Source organism: Columba livia, chromosome 1, assembly GCF_036013475.1.
Source record: "Columba livia isolate bColLiv1 breed racing homer chromosome 1, bColLiv1.pat.W.v2, whole genome shotgun sequence".
Taxonomy (NCBI): Eukaryota; Metazoa; Chordata; class Aves; order Columbiformes; family Columbidae; genus Columba; species Columba livia.
The window spans coordinates 74310609-74331405 of record NC_088602.1 but is presented as its reverse complement, the minus strand read 5'-3'; the positions used below and the strand labels follow the sequence as shown (position 1 = coordinate 74331405).

The following is a 20797-nucleotide window of genomic DNA, read 5'->3' as shown; positions in this document are numbered from 1 at the left end:
GTGGTGCCGACCCCTCAGCCCTGTCCGTTACACCGGGCAACTGCCGCCAGCACGTGCCGCCTCCCGCCGCTGCCCGGCGGCCCCCCCCGACCCGCCGCGGCCCACGGGTCCGCGCATGCGCGCTCCTACTTCGAACTACAGCTCCCGGAGCGCGCCGCGGGAGCGGTTGCCTGGAAACCGGTAATGCCGCCATGGAGGAGGCCCCAGGTACGGCGTGGTGGGGAGGGTCAGGGGCCCCTGCGGCTCCACACGGGCCCCTCAACGGGCCCGCAGGCCCCCGTGTGTTCCCGCGTCCCATGGACGTCCCCGGTAGCCACCTGGGTCTTCATGCGCTGCTCACTGCCAGGGCATCCCCCCACTGTGCTCCTCTATGGCACTCTTCCCATGGCCCTGCAGAGGCTCCCTCCCCTGCACTCCCCGAGGAGCACCAGGTGTTCACTGCCTGCCCCTCTGCAACCCCCCCACCAAACAGCCTGTCATGGGGTGCTTCTGCCTTGCCATGACCTTTTCCTGGTGTCCAGGTGGTAGACAGCCTTGGAAGAGTGTAAGGCTGAGGCAGTGCTGGGCCTGCACCATCACCTTTGTGTGCTGAAGTCTGTGTGGGACCAATTTTCTTAGAAACAGGCTTTTGGAAAAGAAAAGCCTTTACTCTCATGTAGTTGCTTAGCTTCAGAAAAGTGAAACAGGGATCCAGAGGGACCCAGACGAGCTTGAGAACTGGGCCCATGCAAACCTCATCCTGCACCTGGGTCGGGGCAATCCTGGGTATCAATACAGACTGGGGAATGAAGGGATTGAGAGCAGCCCTGCAGAGAAGGACTTGAGTGTACTGGTGGATGAAAAGCTGGGCATGAGCCAGCAATGTGTACTTGGAGCCTAGAAACCCAGTTGTCTCTTGGGCTGCATCAAAGAAGCATGGCCAGCAGGTTGAGGGAGGTGATTCTGCCCCTCTGCTCTGCTCTGGCGAGACCCCACCTGGAGTTCTGTGTCCAGCTCTGGAGCACTTAGTACAGGAAAGACATGGACCTGTTGGAGAGGGGCCAGAGGAGGCCACTAAGATGTTTAGAGGGCTGGAACAGCTTTGCTGTGAGGACAGGCTGAGAGAGTTGGGGTTGTTCAGCCTGGAGAAGAGAAGGCTTCAGGGAGACCTTATTGCAGCCTTTCAGTACTTCAAAGGGGCCTATGAGAAAGATGGGGAAAGACTTTTTAGCAGGGCCTGTTGTGATAGGACAAGGGGTAACGGTTTTAAACTAAAGGAGGGTAGATTCACGCTGGTCATGAGGAGGAAATTTTGTACAATGAGGGTGGTGAAACACTGGCCCAGGTTGCCCAGAGAGGTGGTAGATGCCCCATCCCTGGAGACATTCCAGGCCAGGCTGGATGGGGCTCTGAGCAACCTGATCTAGTTGCAGATGTCCCTGTTCATCTCAGAGGGTTTGGACTAGATGGCCTCTAAACGTCCCTTCCAAATCAGACTACTCTATGATTCTATGACTCTGTGAATGTTCTGCAGCTCAGATGGAGCATCTCATACTTCATTTGAAATGTGGGACATGTTGTTTTCACTTTACCGTGTGTGAGTCAGTTAATTTTATTACCTGTTGCATTTGTAGCTCTATTCTCATGTTCATTTTTACTATTTGCATTTATACTGTAAGTTAATAAGTAACTGGTGATGTCACCAGTTTCTGTGTAATAAAAACCTAGTAACCTTTATTCACAAGGCAGACTTTAAGAGACTTGAAACTTTTGGTTTCGTGAGACAGAGCTAGGACATCTGGATCATACAGAGGACTATTTTAGTTGTAAGGTTGGAAATTAGAGTTAGGTTTTATTTCTCCTAATTTTATAGGAAAATACTTTGAATGTGTGCAACGTAGCAATAGCAAGGTTCTAAGCAGAGGTCTCCTGTCCACTTCTTTTATCTCTCTGATGGGAAGAAACAAAACAGACAATGGGGCTGTGATAAAGATGATGTGCCTAGATCGTGCTTTGTAGCTTCATCCTTGCTGTATCAGTCTCTGACTAATAAATATTTTATATACTTAACTGCTGTGAGAATTGATATCTTCTGTTATTCTGCTTGCTCTCAAGTCTTCTAGCTATTGTAAGACAGACAGCAATATTCTTTAGTACAAAAAATGTCTTCCTTGGGATTTTAGATTGATTGCCTAAAACTGACTTTTACTACTAATTTTGTAGTAATGCTGACTGGTAATGATACGCAGACAGCACTGCACAGCTATGCCAGATTTACACTTGCATATTTTTCTTTGTGTCTATAAGCACTAAAAGACTTTAGATGTTTTTGAATGAAAGTAAGTTTTGCAAAACTCTGCTGCTTGCACTCATCAGCAGCCTGGTAAATTGCTGATGTATTCTGATGTAGTCTGAAGGCTAAAAGGAATGCTTAGGGAGTTGTTCAACGGCATGCTGGTTTTCATAAAGAAATGGAAGACTCAGAAAAAACTGCTGAGGGGACTGTATCTGAAGATGAGTTAAACAAGCAGGCTTGGCAAACTGGAAGGAATCCAACACATCCAAAGCAGAGCTAGACCTGAAGAAGATGCCTCAGCCTGGAACAGACATCTCTCCCGAAAGCCATATGTTGCAGTCTCTGTTTTAGGGCAGTGTTACCCCCAGGCCTGAAAGACAGCAGAATGTAGCCTATAAGGCTTATAGTATGGTGCTAAGAGGAGTCAGGATTGGAAGCAAGAAAGCAAAACAAAGTTCTGGGATGAACTGAGTTTCTTCATGTGAAATAACAACAAGGAAGAACATACTAGACAATCTCTTCTGAAGAAAATAACAAGTGACTTTGTTTTTTTCAAAGCCTACTGGTGGCCAAAGCTTTTCTACCAAAAATTACACATTTTGGAGAGAAAAAATAAAATCCTGCAGAAGTAGCACAGTGTAGAGATGAATTTTTAATCTCTTGCTTATTACTGGTACTGATAGTACTGCAGTTATGTTCTGCAGTAATAGTTCCCTATTTCTGCATATCCTGTATCAGTGGACAAAACATTATCAGTCTTTTGTAGATATAAAAGCTGAGGTGAGATAGGTGATGTCTTTTAAGCACAGTCAGGCGGGTACTGGTGAGGCAAAGACAGCTTAAAATAATAACTACTAGATATGTTCAGTTTCTAAAGTAAAACTATAGGCTGCATTTTGATCATTATTTAATTCAATGCATTTTGTGCAGTAGAAGTTTCAGTCATGGGTTTTATGAAGGCAAGCAATGCGTTTATGAAGCTTGTACATTTAAACAACTTTTTTTTTTTTTTCTGAAAAGAGGGAAACTGTAGGAAGAGAAAATACAAAAAAAGTTGTGTCATCTCATTGTATTTGTTTACATGTTACCAAATAAACATTATTTTGATTTAATTATCCTGTATTTTGAATAAATGAGATAATTGTCTTGGATGAGAAATCTCTCATTGTCCAAGTTTACTGAGAATTTTTAAGAAGCTTCTATATACAAGGATTCTGTGTGGCAGCAAAATTGCCAAGAAACATTTCTGTTTTGAAATAACTGAAAAAATATACCCGAATGAACACATTTCTCCATTCTGAGGTGAGCTGTGGATTTTGAGACCATAGCTAAGAGAAAGGCAATCTGAAAAAAAAATCGAGCTTTGCTGAAATTCACAGCTTGTAGCACTGGCCACTGAAACAAAGAAAACCTGAATTCATTCCTGAGTGGGTTCTTAGAAAGCTAAATGGCAGAACTGATGTGGATCTGTATAGTGCTTCAGATCAGTATCTTGAATAACTAGGGAATAAGTAGGGAAAAAACAATATTAGTGTCCTGATCAGGCATACTGTATAATTCCAGCTGGGAAAATACGTCTGCTTGCCAACTTGCTTTTTTTTTTGGTCACTTTACACCAGTTCTAACTGCCACTATCTCAGTTTTCAGTATTAAAAGCCTTAATTCTAGCTTTTTTAGGAAAACTGTCTGAAAAAATATACAGGAAAAGAAAATCAGCATTCAGAGAGACGCATACCTTTGTCACAGTGAACCTACACAAAAGTTTTCTGGATAAGTCAATCCATGAAACGCAGACTCTGCAACCAAAGTAGCCATGTTCCCCAACTGAGCCTCTTCTGAGTGCTTAAATTCACAATTTGTTTTGGCACAGTGCTTGAACTCCATCACAGTAGCATGCACAATGAGCATTGCGATAGCTTTCTTTAACTAGAACCTAGATAGCAATGCAGGCGGAAATGTTCATAACCTCTTTCAGCCTAAAGCATTTTCCAGATAGGAATTAATTTATAATGAAAACTATGATAGTCTTAATTTTTAGAAGATAAATGATTGCTAATTAGTTACAATAATTTGAAATTTTATAGCACTTTTCTCTATGGATATCAAAATACTTTGCTAAGATGGGTAAGTATTATTATCTCATTTTTCACAAGAGATAACTGAGACAGCCAGAGGTGAAATGGCTGATACAAATTGTACACGTCATTAGTAGGCCTGGAATTAGAATTCAGGTCTCTGAACACTCCACTATATATTTATGCAGCTAGTCTGCAACCATTTCTTCAACTTCAGGGATATCAGTTCTGTTGCCCCATTAAAAACTCATGAATTTCATTTAAATATATTGAGATAAATGGCAATTGTTTTCTTTTGATTTGTTTTCTGAATTAAAAACTTTCTGCATGTGTATTTTTAAGTTTTTCTCAGCACTCCTGAGGGATAAAAAGCTCATTTTAATTCTTAAGGGAAATTATGCAGGAGAGTCAGATGCTGACAGAGGTTCAGAACCTTTGGATGAAGGTTGAGTAGGGCACGTTGACTATATACTGACATGAGTGATATGTCTACAATATTTCTTTGCCCTCATTGTTCTGATGGACAGCATTACGTTTGGACACTTTACCTTTCCTGAAATGCCTGAAAAGTCTGAAATGCCTTATAAGATCTTTTCCTAAATGGGTTCTGACCCGAAGCCAGAAACAGGAAATGCATTTGTAGCAACTTTTTCTTGGTATCAAAGCTACACTTACACATAAAAAGAGATTCGTTTGCATCCTGCCTATATTTGTTATTCTGAATGTTTAGGTTTCTTTACATTTAACTTCTGAATTTTCTGTTTTCTGATAGTATTTTATAGCTGTAGTATTTGTACAAAATTGCTCCAATGTTCATTTAAAGGTGTTTTGAGACCATGTTTGAAGTCAAAATGCAGAACAAATTTAGCAGAAGAGCAATGCTTGTGCTTTTTTTTGCTTCTTTCAGGGACATTTATACGAATGATCAAAGTGTTTGTTTTTTATATGAAAAAAGATTGGAGCTTTCTCACTCCAGAGGACAATAGTAACTAGTTAAATTGTATTACTCTGAAAATGCTAGTCTGAAAGCTGAAAAATTGCTGGAGGGTTAGTTAAGCTGCTTAAAGCTTTTTAAATTGTGTTAGTTTTATTAATTCACTTTCCATGAATATAGAATGTTTTGAAGAAAGTCCTTTTTTCTTAAAGATTCATCTCTCCTGCTTCTCCGTACAAGATATTAGATGGTCTCAGAATGTTTATCTCCTGATATTTTTTGTGAAGTCCACCAACAAATTTCCACCCAGTATATCAAAGAAAAGCCCCAAACATGTAAATCTCTCTTCAGCTTCTCCTGTTATGCAATATTTAGTCTTTCTATAGCAATATACTCAGAGCCTGAAGTCCTAAAACCTGAAGCAATGAATTCGCCCTACAAATGAGGACATATCTTTGGGTTATCCATATTTGTGGAGTACAAGCAGAACACAAATATTCCCTTTGGGAATCTCAAAGCATTTGAGAGGAAATGAAAATGGTATAAATGGCAGATGAAGGCAAAAATTCTGAAAGTTCCTCTTCCCACCGCCAGGTAAAGAGGACATGCCATCTCTTCCAAGGGAACAGGAGGGGGCTGATGAGAAGCCAGCAGAAGGTGCACAGGCAAATCACAGTGGTGTCCGTGGGTGTTTCCCACTGTTGTATAGTGATTTCAATACTGAACCTACAGTAGTTTCTGGCTTCTCTCACCACTCAGCCTTTCCTTACTAATAAGTGTTCATCTTCAGTTGCTGCCCTTGGTGTTGCCCAGTTTCGTTTTGACTCTGGTCCAAGATGACCCATGCCAGTGAAGTTCTGGGCTGACCAATGTGTGTGCAATTCCCGCTGCCCCATAGCACACAGTCTCTCTTCTTAAAATTTTTGCTGTTTAGACTTGACTTTTCTCTGTAGCTAGAACTGCAACCGATTCATTAACTCTTGCAGGGTCTTTCAGTCAGAGACCTGTATTTCTCTGTTTAACACCTTTTTCATCTTGATGTGCCTGTCCAGTGTGTATTTCAGAAGTTCTGCATGTCATCTAACACACTAGATCTAGGTAGAAGGGATAACAAAATCCACTAGTCAGTCTACTGTGGTGCTTATATTGGTGCATTACATTTGGCTTTTGTTTGATTATATTTACTGTTATACCTTTTTCCTGTTATAGGATGCGTTTCTTTCCTTTTCCTGGGTTTTAAAATATGTGGGTTTTCTTAAGAAACTTCTCCCTACACTTAATACTAAACAGCAGGAAGTCCATTGTTGGGCAGAAGGGATTTTTTTTACTACTACAGAACTGTGTATTTATTTAGCATGTCACGCATGAGCAAATTAGTCACAGGAATTAATACCTAGCACAGTAATCCCAATTGTCCTTTGCAGAAGAAAGAAAAACTAGTCTTCCAAAGGAATCATCAGCTGCAGAGGAACAGGAAGAAGAAGTGGAACAAGTGGAATCAGACATCGAGAAAGCTGGTGAGTATTATTTTCCACTGATGAGATGTTGGAACTACCTTAAAAATACCACTGCTTTCTAGTTTTTGGTTTTTTTCACTGTTATTGTTATGAACAGCACCTCAGACCAGTGCCATCAAGTCACAGCGACTGAGTTTCTCTACTCCTTTTCAGTTGACTTACCTTGTGTACTTCATTTTGCTCTTTCCCATGCCTGGTCTCTGAATCCTTTTGTTGTTTCACATAGAACACCTAGGAGATTAAAATATCAAGACAGGCTGAAAAGCTTACAAAAAAGGTAATAGGAATTTGACTTGAGGTATCAAATTGAAAAGTACTTTTAATAAGTGCTTATGACAAGCTGGAAGTCAAGTTAACAGTATTCTGCTTTGCAGTCCAGTGAAGAACTGCACTGGGTCACACATTAGCAGTATGACTTTTTGAGGACAATGGTGTCTCGTGGTGGTCTGTTGTATCTGTTTTTACTAATTGTTTTCTATAATGATGTTCATTCAATAGCTACTGAAAAGAGGCACTTTAAATTTTATTTGGTTTCTAAGGCTGAGATCTAAACACCAAGCACAGCTGAACTGAACAGTTTTGGTAGCATTTGAGCTTTAAAATAAATGTTTTTAAAACACTCTCAAAATTTTTCTTCTTCAAATTCTTCAGTTTTGAATATTTACAGTGAAGTTTTTAAAAGCCTGGAGTAGCACTTGTTAGAGACTGTTCCAGGACAAGTTGTTACTAAGACATGGTACCCCTTTTCCGAGCTATGGAGTGCCCATTACTCTGCTGGAGGAGGCAAGGGATGTGTAAATCCTTCCCTTTTGCAGCTAGGTGCAAATATCAGCAAAGAGCCTAAGATTTATGGTGAATATAAATTTCACTTATGTTTCCACTTCTGAGATGCTGAAGACAATTTGGAAGAGGAAGATAACAGTGAAGTACCTTCAGAAGCACAAAAAAGGCCTGAAAAGGTAGAAAAGAAAATCTCAGAAACTTTCTTCTATAACTATGAAGATATATGTTCACATCCATTTGTCACTGAAGACTCTGGGATACCAATTAACCTTCTTACTCTTAAGTATCCTTTCTGTTGAGGTTCTGCAAATTTAAAGCTAGGAATATTTAATATATCTTCTTAAAACTGACCTTGTCTAATTTGGAGAAGCCTGTGTGGCATTAGTGGGGTACCTTTGGTTGAGACACAGGTAAGAATCCTGACCAGCTATGGTTCTGGGTGAACCATCAGGCTTTTAGTGACCAGATTCAGTATTCTCATTTCAGTTTTGGTTAAGTGTTTCTATCCATTTAGTAAACTTTTCTAGAAAGCCAGTGTCAAATCTTTTCCTTATTGAACTGTTCTCAGACATTCTTTTGGATATGACTGCACCAAAAGTGCAAACCTGATGGTGATGGATAGCCAAACACTGATGTATATAGCAGGCAACCAAGTGGTGCTCCTGGACCTGAAACCTAAATCTCAAAGATATCTCCGGAGCAGCGGTGGTGGTGGAATTGGGTTTATCACGGTATGGCTTTTGTTTTGTGTTTTAGGATGTTAGTCACTTTCTAGCAGTAAAATGTTCACTTGGCTGCTTGATGGGAGATTTCTACAGCTGCACATACATATGCATAAGAAAGTATGGTATTGATTAGGGGAACTTGTGGACCAGGCAGCATGGGCTACTCATCACATCAACATAAATGGCAGAGGACAAATATCTGCACACCCAGGTCCCAGGCTCAGGTACCTTAAGGCACTCACAAGATTAATTTTTAGAATTATTACATTTTTATTCAAGTATTTTAGCTCATATAACCTTTTTTTTTTTTTTGAACACTCATCTCTCCTAGTCACAGCTAATATTAGTATAGTGTTTTACCTGCAGTTAAAATTCATAAAATCAAGTTCCTAGATAAATGAAAAGAAAAAGTATCTGGTTTCACTCTAGTAAACTCTACGAAGAGCTTCAACTCTCAAATGCTTCCTCTGGATTTGAAGCATCTTACTCTCTGAAGGGCTCTGCCATCTCTCAGTTGTATTTCACATGGGCAAGGCTTTCAGAACACCAGCCTCAGACTGTTCTGCTGCATTGTTAGCAGCCTTTTCTGGGGAATCACAGTACATCTCTATGTCTCCAGAACAATGTCATTCAGGGTGGCTTTTCTGCAGCTGTCTGCTGAAGTAGATGGCTGCTGGCACAAATGCTGCTCATGGAAAGATCAGCTAGTAGGTTGAAAGAGGCAGGAATAGTAAGAGAATGCACGATAAAGCAAATTATTTCACAGTTTGTTATGGTTCTGCATTATATGTGTGATAAACCATTTTGTTTGCGTAATGTTTTTATCATTTTGTGTGCATAGTGGCTTCTTTCTGATATTGAGCAAAAGGTGGGCAGTTGTTTAGAATAAACACATAGAAAAAGGCAACCTACTGTATCTTTTGACTAATGATTGAGTAAATTAAAAAAAAACAACTCAATAGCTAGCAGTATAGAGACAGAGGTGTCATTACAGCATGCAATGGGACTTTTGCTTTTTCAAGGCACACCCTACAAAGCAGTACTTTGCAGTAGGAGAAAAAGGAAAGAAACCAAACATCATCATCTATGATTACCCTTCACTGAGGCCCTACAGAATACTGCAAGGTAGTGTAAAAAGTTCTATTTTCATCTTACACAAATGGGCCTGGGTTTATAGATCCCAGAAAATGGAATAGTGTGTCATTTTAAGTTTAGAAGGAAATATGACCTTTTGGTCCTTCACAGCAAAATAGAAAGCACTGATTTCAAGCTTTTTCATTATTGCATGGGAGGAAACTTTTATTTAGTAGAAGTAGCCAACTGAGAGCTATTACCTAGTGAAAAAAATAATTGCAGTAAAAGTTGAGCTCCTTCTAAGTAGATTTTCCTGTTGTTTCTTCTGCTTTTCCATGTATGGGTGTATTTGGGCTTGCATGTTTCTTCAGGTGGAACAGAGGAAGCCTATGTTTTTGGTGATTTCAACCGTGCTGGCACTTTGTTGGCCAGTGTTGGGAGCAGCCCTGACTACATGCTTACTATCTGGGACTGGAAACAAGAAAACATTGTGTTGAGATCAAAAGCTTTTTCACAGGATGTTTACAAGGTCACATTTTCTGCTGATAATGAAGAGCAACTAACTACATCTGGATCAGGACACATCAGGTAGTTTTAGTGATTAGAATTAATACATATAACTTCTAAAGTCATAATATGTAGAAGATGACTAACAGGAATGTATCATTAACAAACATGGATCAATGAGGAATGCTGTTTTACCTGGCCATTACAGTTACAAAAAGGAGAATGTTCAAGTCCTTCGGACAGTCAGCCAAGTCTTTTAACACCTTTGCTGTGCAAAAAGAAGGATGCTTGATGTTGAATGTCAGTACGACTGGCTGCATTCTTGTAATTTCAACAAGTACTGGGGACAGTTAATAAAGTATATATACACACACACATATGTATATATATATAAATGTATTCCAGCTGAGAACATAACATATATGCCTCTTGTGCCTTCTGGCCTTTCTACCTTTGATTTCTTGAACTCATCTGCTGTTTGGGCAGCCATTAGAACTGGTCAAGTCGTGGATCAGAAACCCCCTGATACCTCCACAAGCCTGCAAGGAATCCTTACAACATATATACTTCCATGCACTCACTTCTCTGGTAAATTCACGGATCCTTTTGTAATAAAAAATAAATTACAACTTTAAGCTCTTTGGGACAGGGATTAGCTTTGTGTTCTGTATTTATCCAGTGTTCAATGTTAATAGAGCAGTGACTTAAGATATGACTTAGGTACTATCATGGTAGAAATTAGACCTTTAAGAGTATAACACGTCTAAAGTTCTTTGATTTTTAACAAGGGAATCAGATTAAAATCTGAGATCTGCTCTGTAGTTTGGTTGCAAGGTGGGTCTGAGATAGAAAATGGCTTATTTAGACCTGGAAAAAATGTGGTTTAGAATATATTATTTATGGAAATCTGACAGAGCAAAAATCTCTTAGAATCTTTCTTTCGAGCTAAAATACTATGGATAAGCACTGACATAGCTTTTGTAACATGATAAACAGGATCTTTCACCCAAATGTGGTCTCCAGTTCCAGTTTCCAATACCTGTCTCAAGTATAATGTGTTCTGCACAGACAGCGAACCATCCCTAATTGCAGATGTTAATTTTTCTGTAATGCAGTAATTTAAAGTTATGTTTTATACTGCTAAAATATAATTATTAAATAGAAATAGCTATGAAGATCTAGGATAAAATATTTGGCTCAGTGAAATTTTATCATCAAACTCAAGCCCATGTAGGTACTTGTATGAAATTCAGTGAAGATCTTAGTCCCTTGAATTTACAAAGTTGAGTATCATACACTGTAGACAGCAAGAGTAAAATAGGTATTCCTGACATTTTACACTTTTAAATATTGCTGTAGTCTTCATTATGACCACTCTAAATCCTTTTCCTAGCTTTTTCTTAGGGGTAGTATAGGGAAATGTTTGTGTAGTTACAAAGCTTTATCTCATTTTAAAAAGAAAAACTCCATGTCTCCCGTGAAAAAGAATAATAAAGGAACAGCGCTAACCTCAGAGGCATCCCTGGTAAGATTATTATGTCTGAGAGAGACTGAAGAGTGTGTTGAGGAAATCCTGTATCAGACAGCAATGTTTTTTCTATACTCAGGTTCTGGAAGATGGCTCTCACATTCACTGGTCTCAAGTTACAAGGAGCTTTGGGCAGGTTTGGAAAAACAGCAGTGTCTGACATTATAGGCTATGTGGAGCTGCCTGATGGGAAGGTAAGTAAGAGGAAGTTTAATTGGTTTCATGTTTCCTCTTAGGTTTAGATATAAAGTCTACTGAGTAAGTTGGAGAGTTACTATTTGCTTCAAAGTGATTTGAATTAAACCCTCAATGCACTGCTCTGATAAGCTAATATTGACATTAATTTGCCAGAAATCTGGCTTGCTTTGTAATAATTGAAAAGTACAGTTAGTATTGTAATTCCCAGACAAAAGATGTCTGTTGGCTTAGAGCTGAGGCTCCTCAAATGGGATAGTGAGAATGTTAGTGTAAAAAAATACAAAGACTGTTAGCCTTGATCTTTAACCATTTCAGTGCATGTAAATGTTGTCACATTGCTAAAAAGTTGAATCTTCTCACCTTTTACACCTTCTCATACAAATATCCATACATTGCTGTGAATTTAATGCTTGCACTGAAGGAAGCCACAAACATTAACCAGATTCTTGCCAATATTTCTGCATGGTTAAGTGCAGGTGATTATGTGGATCTCTTCATTTGCATTGAAGGTTATTTCTGGGACTGAGTGGGGCAACTTGCTGCTTTGGGAAGGGGGCCTCATTAAAGTAGAGCTCTGTCGAGCTGGAAACAAGCCCTGTCACAGTGGCCCTATCAGCCAGTTAGTTCTGGAGGAAGGAGAACTTGTCACTGTTGGAAAAGATGGCTTCATTCGGGTGAGTTTTTCTTCTACTCTGCCTTTAGTTGGGCCAATTTGTGGTCAGCAGGTAAATGTTACATATTTTCTTTATTGTAGTTTATTTATGCAGGCAAGCTATAGTGCAGTTGCTTTCCAAGAACGAATTTTTAGAACAAATAGAATAAGAGTACATCTCCACAATGTATATGCTTGAATCAGGTAGTGTTCATGCACTGTTCTGTGTTTAATAGCAGTAAACAAATCACCTTTTACTTTCGTAAATCAAAATAATTTTCAGTGATTCTCTAAAAGCTTTGGTCTTGCCTGCAATCTAACATGTTTTTTCCATGTGTATTTTTGGTTAATCTTCATATATGATTTTCAGGCCTATTAATACGTTCAGTATTATTTTAAACTATCGCAATATTTGAAATTAATTTTCTGATTATTTGCATGCTCAGATTATTAATGTTAAAATGACATAGAAATTAACTAGTATCTTGGAGATACATGTGCTGAAATAGAGGAACAATTAAAAGAAAAGACATTGGACACCCTGAAGTTAACATATAATTCTATAAATTAAGGTCAAAACAGTTTCCTTATCCATACCACTAGTTTTTGGTCTCACCTGTCAATTAGAAATGATTGTGTAATTTTGTTTGCCTTCTTTTTGAGGGAAGACAAGACATGTCTTCTGCTGGCATGTGAAAGACCTAGATAATCAACAGATAGTGGAGGGTTTCAAACACCTAATGTTTTGTTGTTGTCGTTGTTGGTGGTGGTGTGTTTTATAAAATGATATTATCCTATTAGGAAAACTCACTTGGTTATAAACGTACCAACTGATGTCTTATCCTTATCCCACAGAGCAGCACATGAATGTGTTAGATCTCCCAGTCTTTCTCTGTGCTGCCTCAGTACAAGCAAGGCAGATATAATTTACTCTCTATAGTTCTGAGGTTGCTGTGTATAGCTCTGCCAGTGCCGGGGATGAATTTAAGCTCCTGTTGTTTCAGAATTGGACAACGAAATTTTACGTATACTTTGCATTGTACCCAAGTGTATCAGGTAGTAGTTGCTGATTGCCACTATTCTAGGTGATGTTCAAAACAGTGAGGCAGATATGACAGGTTTCATAGGCTGCCTGTAGAATCTACACTCCACTGGTGTCTTATAATTTTGAATTTTCATATTAATCACGTGTGAAACCATAACATGGCCTTATAAAAGCACTTTTTTCTTTTTTAATGCTTCCAATTGCTGTGAAGGTGTGGAACTTTGAGGTAATAGATGCTGCTGATTCTGTGGATGACACAGGGTTACTGGAGGTGGAGCCTATGAATGAACTTCAGGTTGGCAAGAATGTCAGCCTGAGTTTCATGTCAAAAATTAATGACAGTGGACAGCCTGGACAGCCTATTTGGTATGCTCAGGTAAGTTACACTCAAGCACATACATCTTTGTGGAGAAACACAGAATGAGGGAGGTGATGTTAAGCAACAGCAGGAGTCAATTACAAATCAGTATGTTTCTTTTTTGTAGAATTCCATTTTCTTCTGGATATATATATAATCTTATTTTGTATATATATATATACATAAAAATATATACATTTTCTTCTTTCAGACATTGGAACAGGCTTCCTAGAGAGGTGCATGTTGCCCCAAGCCTGTCAGTGTTAAAGAGGCATTTGAACAATGCCCTTGATAAGATGCTTTAACTTTTAGTCAGCCCTAAAGTGGTCAGGCAGTTGGACTAGATGATTGTTGTATGTTCCATCAAACTGAATTATTCCATTCCAATTTTTAGTGTATAGTAGCATGTGAGACTCTGGCTTTCAGAGCCAGAACTGCACAAGAACAGGAGGATGTCAAAAGGTAATGTGCAAGTCCTGTTATCCTGGACTGATGGATAGGACTGATAGGACCAACATCATCACATTTAGTCATTCCAGTTTCACAATTATAATCATTAAGGAAATTTTAAAAAGTCACCTTGGGCAGTTTTATTTCCAAATTGAGTTTGAAAGTATTCAAGTGACGTGTTTTGTTTTTTCTTCTTCAGGATGCCAATGGAGCAATGTGGAAGCTGGATTTGACTTTTTCAAATATGGTAAGTTTGTTTTCTTTTTCTTTCTTCTAATTTCTTCAGTTCCTTTGCAATAACTTCCTTTAGCTATACTGGATGCATCTGCAATGAAGTTTGTGTTTTATGAAGGTACACAGTTAAAAATTTTAGCACTGAAACAGATTTTTCTTAAAATTTATTTTCATAATGTTATTTATTATGATGATTGTGGAGGATTATGAAAAGTAATTTTATTTTGGATTCTTGAAAATTTGGCTGCCGAATCCAAGTTACCTTAAAGGAGTTTTATTCTCATAGACTGGTAATAAAAGTTGCATGGATGCAGGAAATGAGTTCAAGGATTTATGGATATATCCTTTCTAGATAGATATTTGAAACAATCCTTACTGTTGTCTCTAAATGACATAAAGAACTAGGAAAAGCAAGGAGAAGATGAAATGCACTTCACATTTTTCCTAGTGGTTACTCGTGTTACTGCTGGAGATGTTTTTGATGGAGAAATAGGTGACACAGTTAAAATGGGGGCATTTAATTTTTGCTCCCTAATATATTACAGTAAGTGGGAACAATCCCTTTGAGTGGAATAAAATTCTGTGGCAACAGATAAAATTACGTTTCAAGAATTTTATGGTGAAGAAAAGACATACAAAGCATACTATTAAAAGTAATGTAAAAAATGTATAGCAAGCCGTAGAATTCCTTGGATAATGAAATTATTTCCCAGGCAGCATAAGCCCGAGGCTTGAGAGCATTTTCTTTGCCTTCAGAGCCACAGCTCTTTGTTAAAAATATTGATTCCAAGCCTGAAACCACTTTATGAGAGGCATTCCTCTTTATTTTCACATAGAAAATGATGGTATTTTAAATGAACTTAATCTTTCTACACTAATTTTGCTCAAGATCTTCTTATGAACATTTAAATTTTAAAAAAGGGAGGGAATTGCTTATAGGCACCTTATACATGCCAAATTTTGTTCATACAAACAGCACCTGTCTCTATTTTTGAGACTGACTGTAGGTATGGCTGGTAATACCTCGTAAGTGCAGCTCCAGAATGTAGCAGAATTTCTGTTCTTCTGTTTTTCACTGCAGACCCGTGATCCAGAGTGCCTGTGTACCTTTCACTCTGGAAGAATTGAAGCCATAAGTGTCTCTCCCATTACGTACCTCCTGGCCACCACTGCTCTTGACCGTAAGTACACTATTCCTTTCCTCTCATACCACTGTGACTGTTATTTTTGAAGAGTAATGATACTTGGTTTGGAACTATTCCATTTTGAACTGAAGTTGTGCGTTTGCACTTTGGAAAAGTCAAAAGTCACTTTATAGCCAATTGTTATTCCAGGGATTGGTACTTTAATAATTAAGACAAATCATTAATGTTTTGAAATAATGCAGTATGGCTGCTTCATCTTAAAAGCCTGGGATTTAAAATAAATGAGATAAGTTTTTAAAGGGAAGCTTTGTAAATTCTCTTCATTCTGAAGGAACTGGCTGAAAAGATGAGGCATTTGTTTTGAATAACAGCACTTGTATTCCAGACTCTAATAAGTGTTGGGATTTTTGTTTTGTAAGGGATTACACACATCTCTAGCATTGTGTAAGTCATTGTGAATATTAATATTTCTGGCTTTTTTAGAAAATACAATAGCTATCATGCTCCCAACAACACTTAACATGAAATAATAAACATATTTATTTAACTTCTATAAATGTTGCCATTTAGGTCTCTCACAGTTAGCTGTATCATGCTTTGAACCAAGAACCACTGGCCAAAACATTCACAATGTCATTTACACTTCTCAGAAAATTCTACAAGGTTTTAAACTCAATTCCTGTCAGCAGTATCTTGTCATTTGTCTGTGTTATACAATGTACATGCTCTTCTAGCCTGAAGACAAACTCCTACCAGTTGAGCAAATGACAGGATATTTGCCAGCTGGAATGGAATTTTATGCAGACCAATATGTATGTCTATGAATCTGTTAATTTCATCTCTGTGAAACTGGCTTTTCTTTGGACAATCTCCCGTTTTCATACATTTAAAATTTTCCTCTCTAGGCTAGTAGCGTGTCATCTTTTCCTACGTTGTCGGTACAGATTTTCCTTACAGTATGCCAAAGTTCTGTGATTACTCAAAAATTACACATGGTGGTCAGCATGCTGCTTATTACAACCCTCAGCCCTGACAACTCTTGGGAACGTTTCAGTTAAAGAGTGAAGAAAACTTATGTTTTGTTCATGAGCACCATGCTAGCTGTGGTACTCTGTAACCATCAGGCATGTCTTTCCAGATGGGTATTTGATACTCGAATAGAAAAACTAATAACTTTCTCTCCAGCTTTAAATAAATTCTTCATAAATCTTAAAATGTGACATTGCAAGAAATCAATTCTTACTGTCTCCTCTCCACACAGGATCAGTGCGTATCTATGATTTCATCAGCAACAGGCAACTTAGTGAAATGAAGTTTAAACAGGGAGGAACATCACTGATGTGGGCACCTCGTATTGTGAGTTTTTGTTAGTGTGTTACCAAAAATTCATAAGGGGCCTATGAGCCTGCCAACATCAAGTAAGTTGCTCATAGTACTAGAGCTTAAACAAGTCGCTGTTAGGCCATGGTGGAATTTCCTGTAGTAGAATATATGTGTGAGTTCGTGGAGTGGCATGTATGTGTATAGTATGCTTACAGTTTGGCTTTACTGTGGATTATCAGGTATCCTACTTTGTGTCTTCCTGAGATTTTAAAATCACATCTGCGTGCACTCCCAGGAAGTAGTCTTAGTTTATAGACTAAAACCGCTTCTATTTAACCCACACAGACTAATTGTCAATTAACACGAGTTAGTTAACACATTTTGAAATGACAACCCAGACAATCTACAAACATTTGGAGACAAATCATAAAAAGCTGTTGCCAGAACTGATCATTTGTAGAGTGTGGAGTCTATCACTTTTAGACATATTTGCTAATTTTAATTAAAATAGTGTTTAGTTATGTTCTTGAGGAAACATAGCAAGCCTGGTGGGTTAATTATAAGCAAATGTATGGAGGAAAGTGTTTGGATTTTCAAGGAGAGAGTAAAACTGGGACACTGCTCTTAGAACTATAATTCTGGCCATGCAGACTTTCAGGGATGCTGTTAGGTGATGACCTATACATGCAAGAGGTAAGCTGACTGCCACAACAAATGGTACAGCATTACAAAATTGATTCAGTTCAGTTTCACAAAAGTTGTTACTAAACAGAGTCTGAAAAATCAAGGGTCTTAGTCTTTCTAGCTGCATTTAAACCCCCAATGGATACTTACACATAGCTTAAAGTGATCAAAGATTTTTGAAAATCTGTGCTCACAGAGCTCATGTATTCATCCATGTCTCTTCACACAGCAATTCTCCTTCTGGTCTTATTTCTGATGTACATTAATATTGATCTGTGTCATGTCTGGAGCTGGTTCGACTTGTAAGTCACTTCAAGACACTACCATATGTGGCTAATAACAGTTAAATCCACAGGTCCAGTTAGATCCAGCTAAAACATGGGCCTGTTTCTGCTAATGCTCTCACAATTCAAACCTGTCTATGTTGTTGGCAACTGGTTTACCTACAGGGCCTGTGATAAAGGCTCCATAGCCTCCTCTTTCCATCTCACGTATAACTGTCCCTGTTAACAACTGTACTTCACATGGAGTCAGTCAGATCCAAGTCTGTGCCCTCACCTCTTCAAAAATCATACTGACATTTGATGCCAAATATTGTATTTAGAAAAATATAATAATTCCTTTTTTGAGTTCCAACTCTTCTCCTTAAGAAGAAGCTATTGATATATTTGTATATCAGTGCGAATTACCTCTTCCTCAGACATTACAACCACATCCTCATTAACATTCCCAGTCTCAATGGCATGTTAGCAATTAAAAAAACTCCAAAAAAACCCAACAATCCGAACAAAAAAATAACCCCCAGTCCTCCCACTCCCTTTACGATAGCATATTAGAGAGAATAAACAGCATTTCCCATGTATGAAGCATTCTTTGTGCTTTAGCAACACTTCCATGTAAGTTAAATTACAGGTTAACACCAGAGCATGTGCTATACTGGTTCTTATTCAGAGCTCTCAGATGCGATTCTTTTTTTCCTCATTCTTCCACTGAAAGGTAAATCCTAAAGGAGGTCTGATTGCTGTGGGGTTTGAAGACGGTGTTGTCCGCATAATTGAAGTTTATGATCCCAAGGGACTGCCCATTTATGCAGGAATGTCCAATAGAGATAATGCGGATATAAATCTCAAACAAGCTTTCAAACCTCATTCTACTGCGGTTACAGCCTTGGCATATGAACAAAATGGAGAAGTGCTTGCCACAGGGGTATGTATAACTTCTTTTGGTTTTGTTTATTAAACCACAAAGACAGAGATTATTTAAAGAGATAAGGTAAAGGTTGTTTATTGACAACACAGTTATACTTCCGTTACTGCTGTTGATCACTTCTTGTAGTTCTTTGCAGTGCCGAGGGAAGAGAAGGATCTGTTTGCACTCACATTTGTTTTCTGAAGGAAAGCACCTGTGCAATTCATACAATTCATTTTGTGAACTACTGGACTGTTTAGTGTGAATACTGTAATCCCTTTTGCAGATGGATTTGGTTCATTTCGGAATTAGTTTAGTAGTATATTGGAATTAGTAAAAGCAAGTCCGTTCATATACCACCTGGGCAGCACTCCAGCTGCTACCCAGCACTGCCTTACAACAGGATCAACCAGTTGGTTTGTCAGTGTTCCTGCTAGTCTTTGAGATGATTTCCAGTCAATGTGGTCTCTCTTTTTAAATACTGGCCTTCAGCCACGGTCAGTGCATTTACAGTTACATGTTCCTTGAGCATCACCATGCATTTCACTTAATGCAGGATTTAAGCTGTTGTACACCAGTTCTGGATTTTCTTGTTAGCTGGGGAAATGAGCCTGTGCTATCTTATATGAACAAAACGGCCTGAGCTTTAAAGGAGCTCCTGGGGCAATGGGCAGAAAGCACATGGCTGGGGCTATCAGGTGAGGCCCATCAGGACAATTAAGGGCTGTGGGCGCCCTCAGGGCCCTGGAGTAAGGTGGGCAGGTTTTTTATTTCCTCCCTGTAATCATCATGGAAATCCAGTTCTAAGTTTCAAGGCACTTTTAAGTCCCTCTGTTGAGCCACAAAACATTTGAAGTATGTATTTATGTCTCAAAGTACTTACAGTCTTTCTAAGTTTTCATCAGCTTTGCTTTGATTCAGTCATGATTTTTTTTTCTTCTCAGAGTAAAGACAAAACTGTTTTCTTTTTTGCCGTTGAAGATAAATATGAGCCAATTGGATTCATCTGTGTCCCTGGGCCTGTGCAGGCATTACAGTGGTCTCCACCTTCTCATGTGAGCAATGCATGTTTGTTTTCTTTCACAGTATTACTTTCCTTCCCTACAGTGTTAAATGTCATTTTGAAAAGAAATTCCAATGAAAATTGATGAAGATTTGTGACCCTAGAGAATGACAGGTTCTGTGTAGCTGTATCTCCAGTTCAGTCACTTTCACATGTTTTGGACTTAAATAGCAGAAACATATGCAAACCACACAATTTCGCTCAGCTTTTTGAGTTTTTGCCTTGAAGAAACAAGTTATTTGACTATGATTGCCTGTGCCTCTTGCCCATCTTAAAACAGACTTTTGCAAACCTTTCAGACCACATTAAGAAAGCTTTTGGGTGCTTCGTGGAATTCACAATCTGTGTTTGAAGTGTGTCAGTGGCATATTCAGATAGATTATTGCTAATATTTCCGAAGTTTTATAAGGTTAGAGTAAAATCTGAAAATTTAGTTGGTCCAGTATTCTCATTTAGAAGGGAGATTGTTCATTATATTTCGATGCTGACAAAGTGGCCAGCAAGATATGTTATACTAGTGCACAGTGGCAAAGTGTAGCTATTATTGCTTATTCATGGGAACTGATAAAAACTGCATTGGCAAAATAACTCTTGCTGGTATGAACTTTATCTTAGTGCAGAAATGACAGATTTTGATCTGAGAGTTATATTTTGAGTTATTTCCTTGAGGACAAGGTAGTCCTACTTACTAAAAAAGCACCCATCCTATCTTTGATATGTTAAGTTCCCTCTGAGTAATTTTATCTACTGCTATCAGGTCTTCACTGCTAGATATGAACACTTACTAAACACAGTACAAACATCCAAGTGTTATGCTACTTTTTTTCTCTTTAAAATAAATACCTTGGTCATTAAATACTATCCATTTAATGAATGTATTTGTAAGGCTGAGGTTTTAGAGACATAAGAACCATATCATCTCTAGTTAAGGTTTCCATAGCAACTCTAATATGGTCCCTTTGCACATTTTTAGTGGTGCGTCAGATAAAATAAGCCTCTCTCTATTCCCCAGATCACTTGAAAAATTGAAACTAAATAA

General features: G+C 38.5%; 1 protein-coding gene across 4 annotated transcripts in view; it reads left to right on the top strand.

Annotated features, from left to right (window-relative positions):
• The first annotated feature begins 97 nt into the window (after window positions 1-97).
• Window positions 98-20797, top strand: part of CFAP44 (cilia and flagella associated protein 44) — a 44263-nt gene continuing 23563 nt past the window's right edge. The window contains exons 1-14 of one of the 4 annotated variants that reach the window (XM_021299753.2): window positions 98-207; window positions 6709-6801; window positions 7690-7867; window positions 8153-8315; window positions 9332-9434; window positions 9755-9971; window positions 11498-11612; window positions 12126-12290; window positions 13525-13689; window positions 14321-14368; window positions 15437-15536; window positions 16762-16856; window positions 18504-18713; window positions 19640-19750. In XM_021299753.2, coding sequence (XP_021155428.2) covers window positions 192-207; window positions 6709-6801; window positions 7690-7867; window positions 8153-8315; window positions 9332-9434; window positions 9755-9971; window positions 11498-11612; window positions 12126-12290; window positions 13525-13689; window positions 14321-14368; window positions 15437-15536; window positions 16762-16856; window positions 18504-18713; window positions 19640-19750 — 1779 coding nt within the window. In that variant the 5' untranslated portion in view covers window positions 98-191. Of the gene's footprint in view, window positions 208-6708; window positions 6802-7689; window positions 7868-8152; window positions 8316-9331; window positions 9435-9754; window positions 9972-11497; window positions 11613-12125; window positions 12291-13524; window positions 13690-14320; window positions 14369-15436; window positions 15537-16761; window positions 16857-18503; window positions 18714-19639; window positions 19751-20797 lie in introns of those variants that run through there. The other 3 variants (XR_010472556.1, XM_021299754.2, XM_065062767.1) reach the window with 3 other exon arrangements.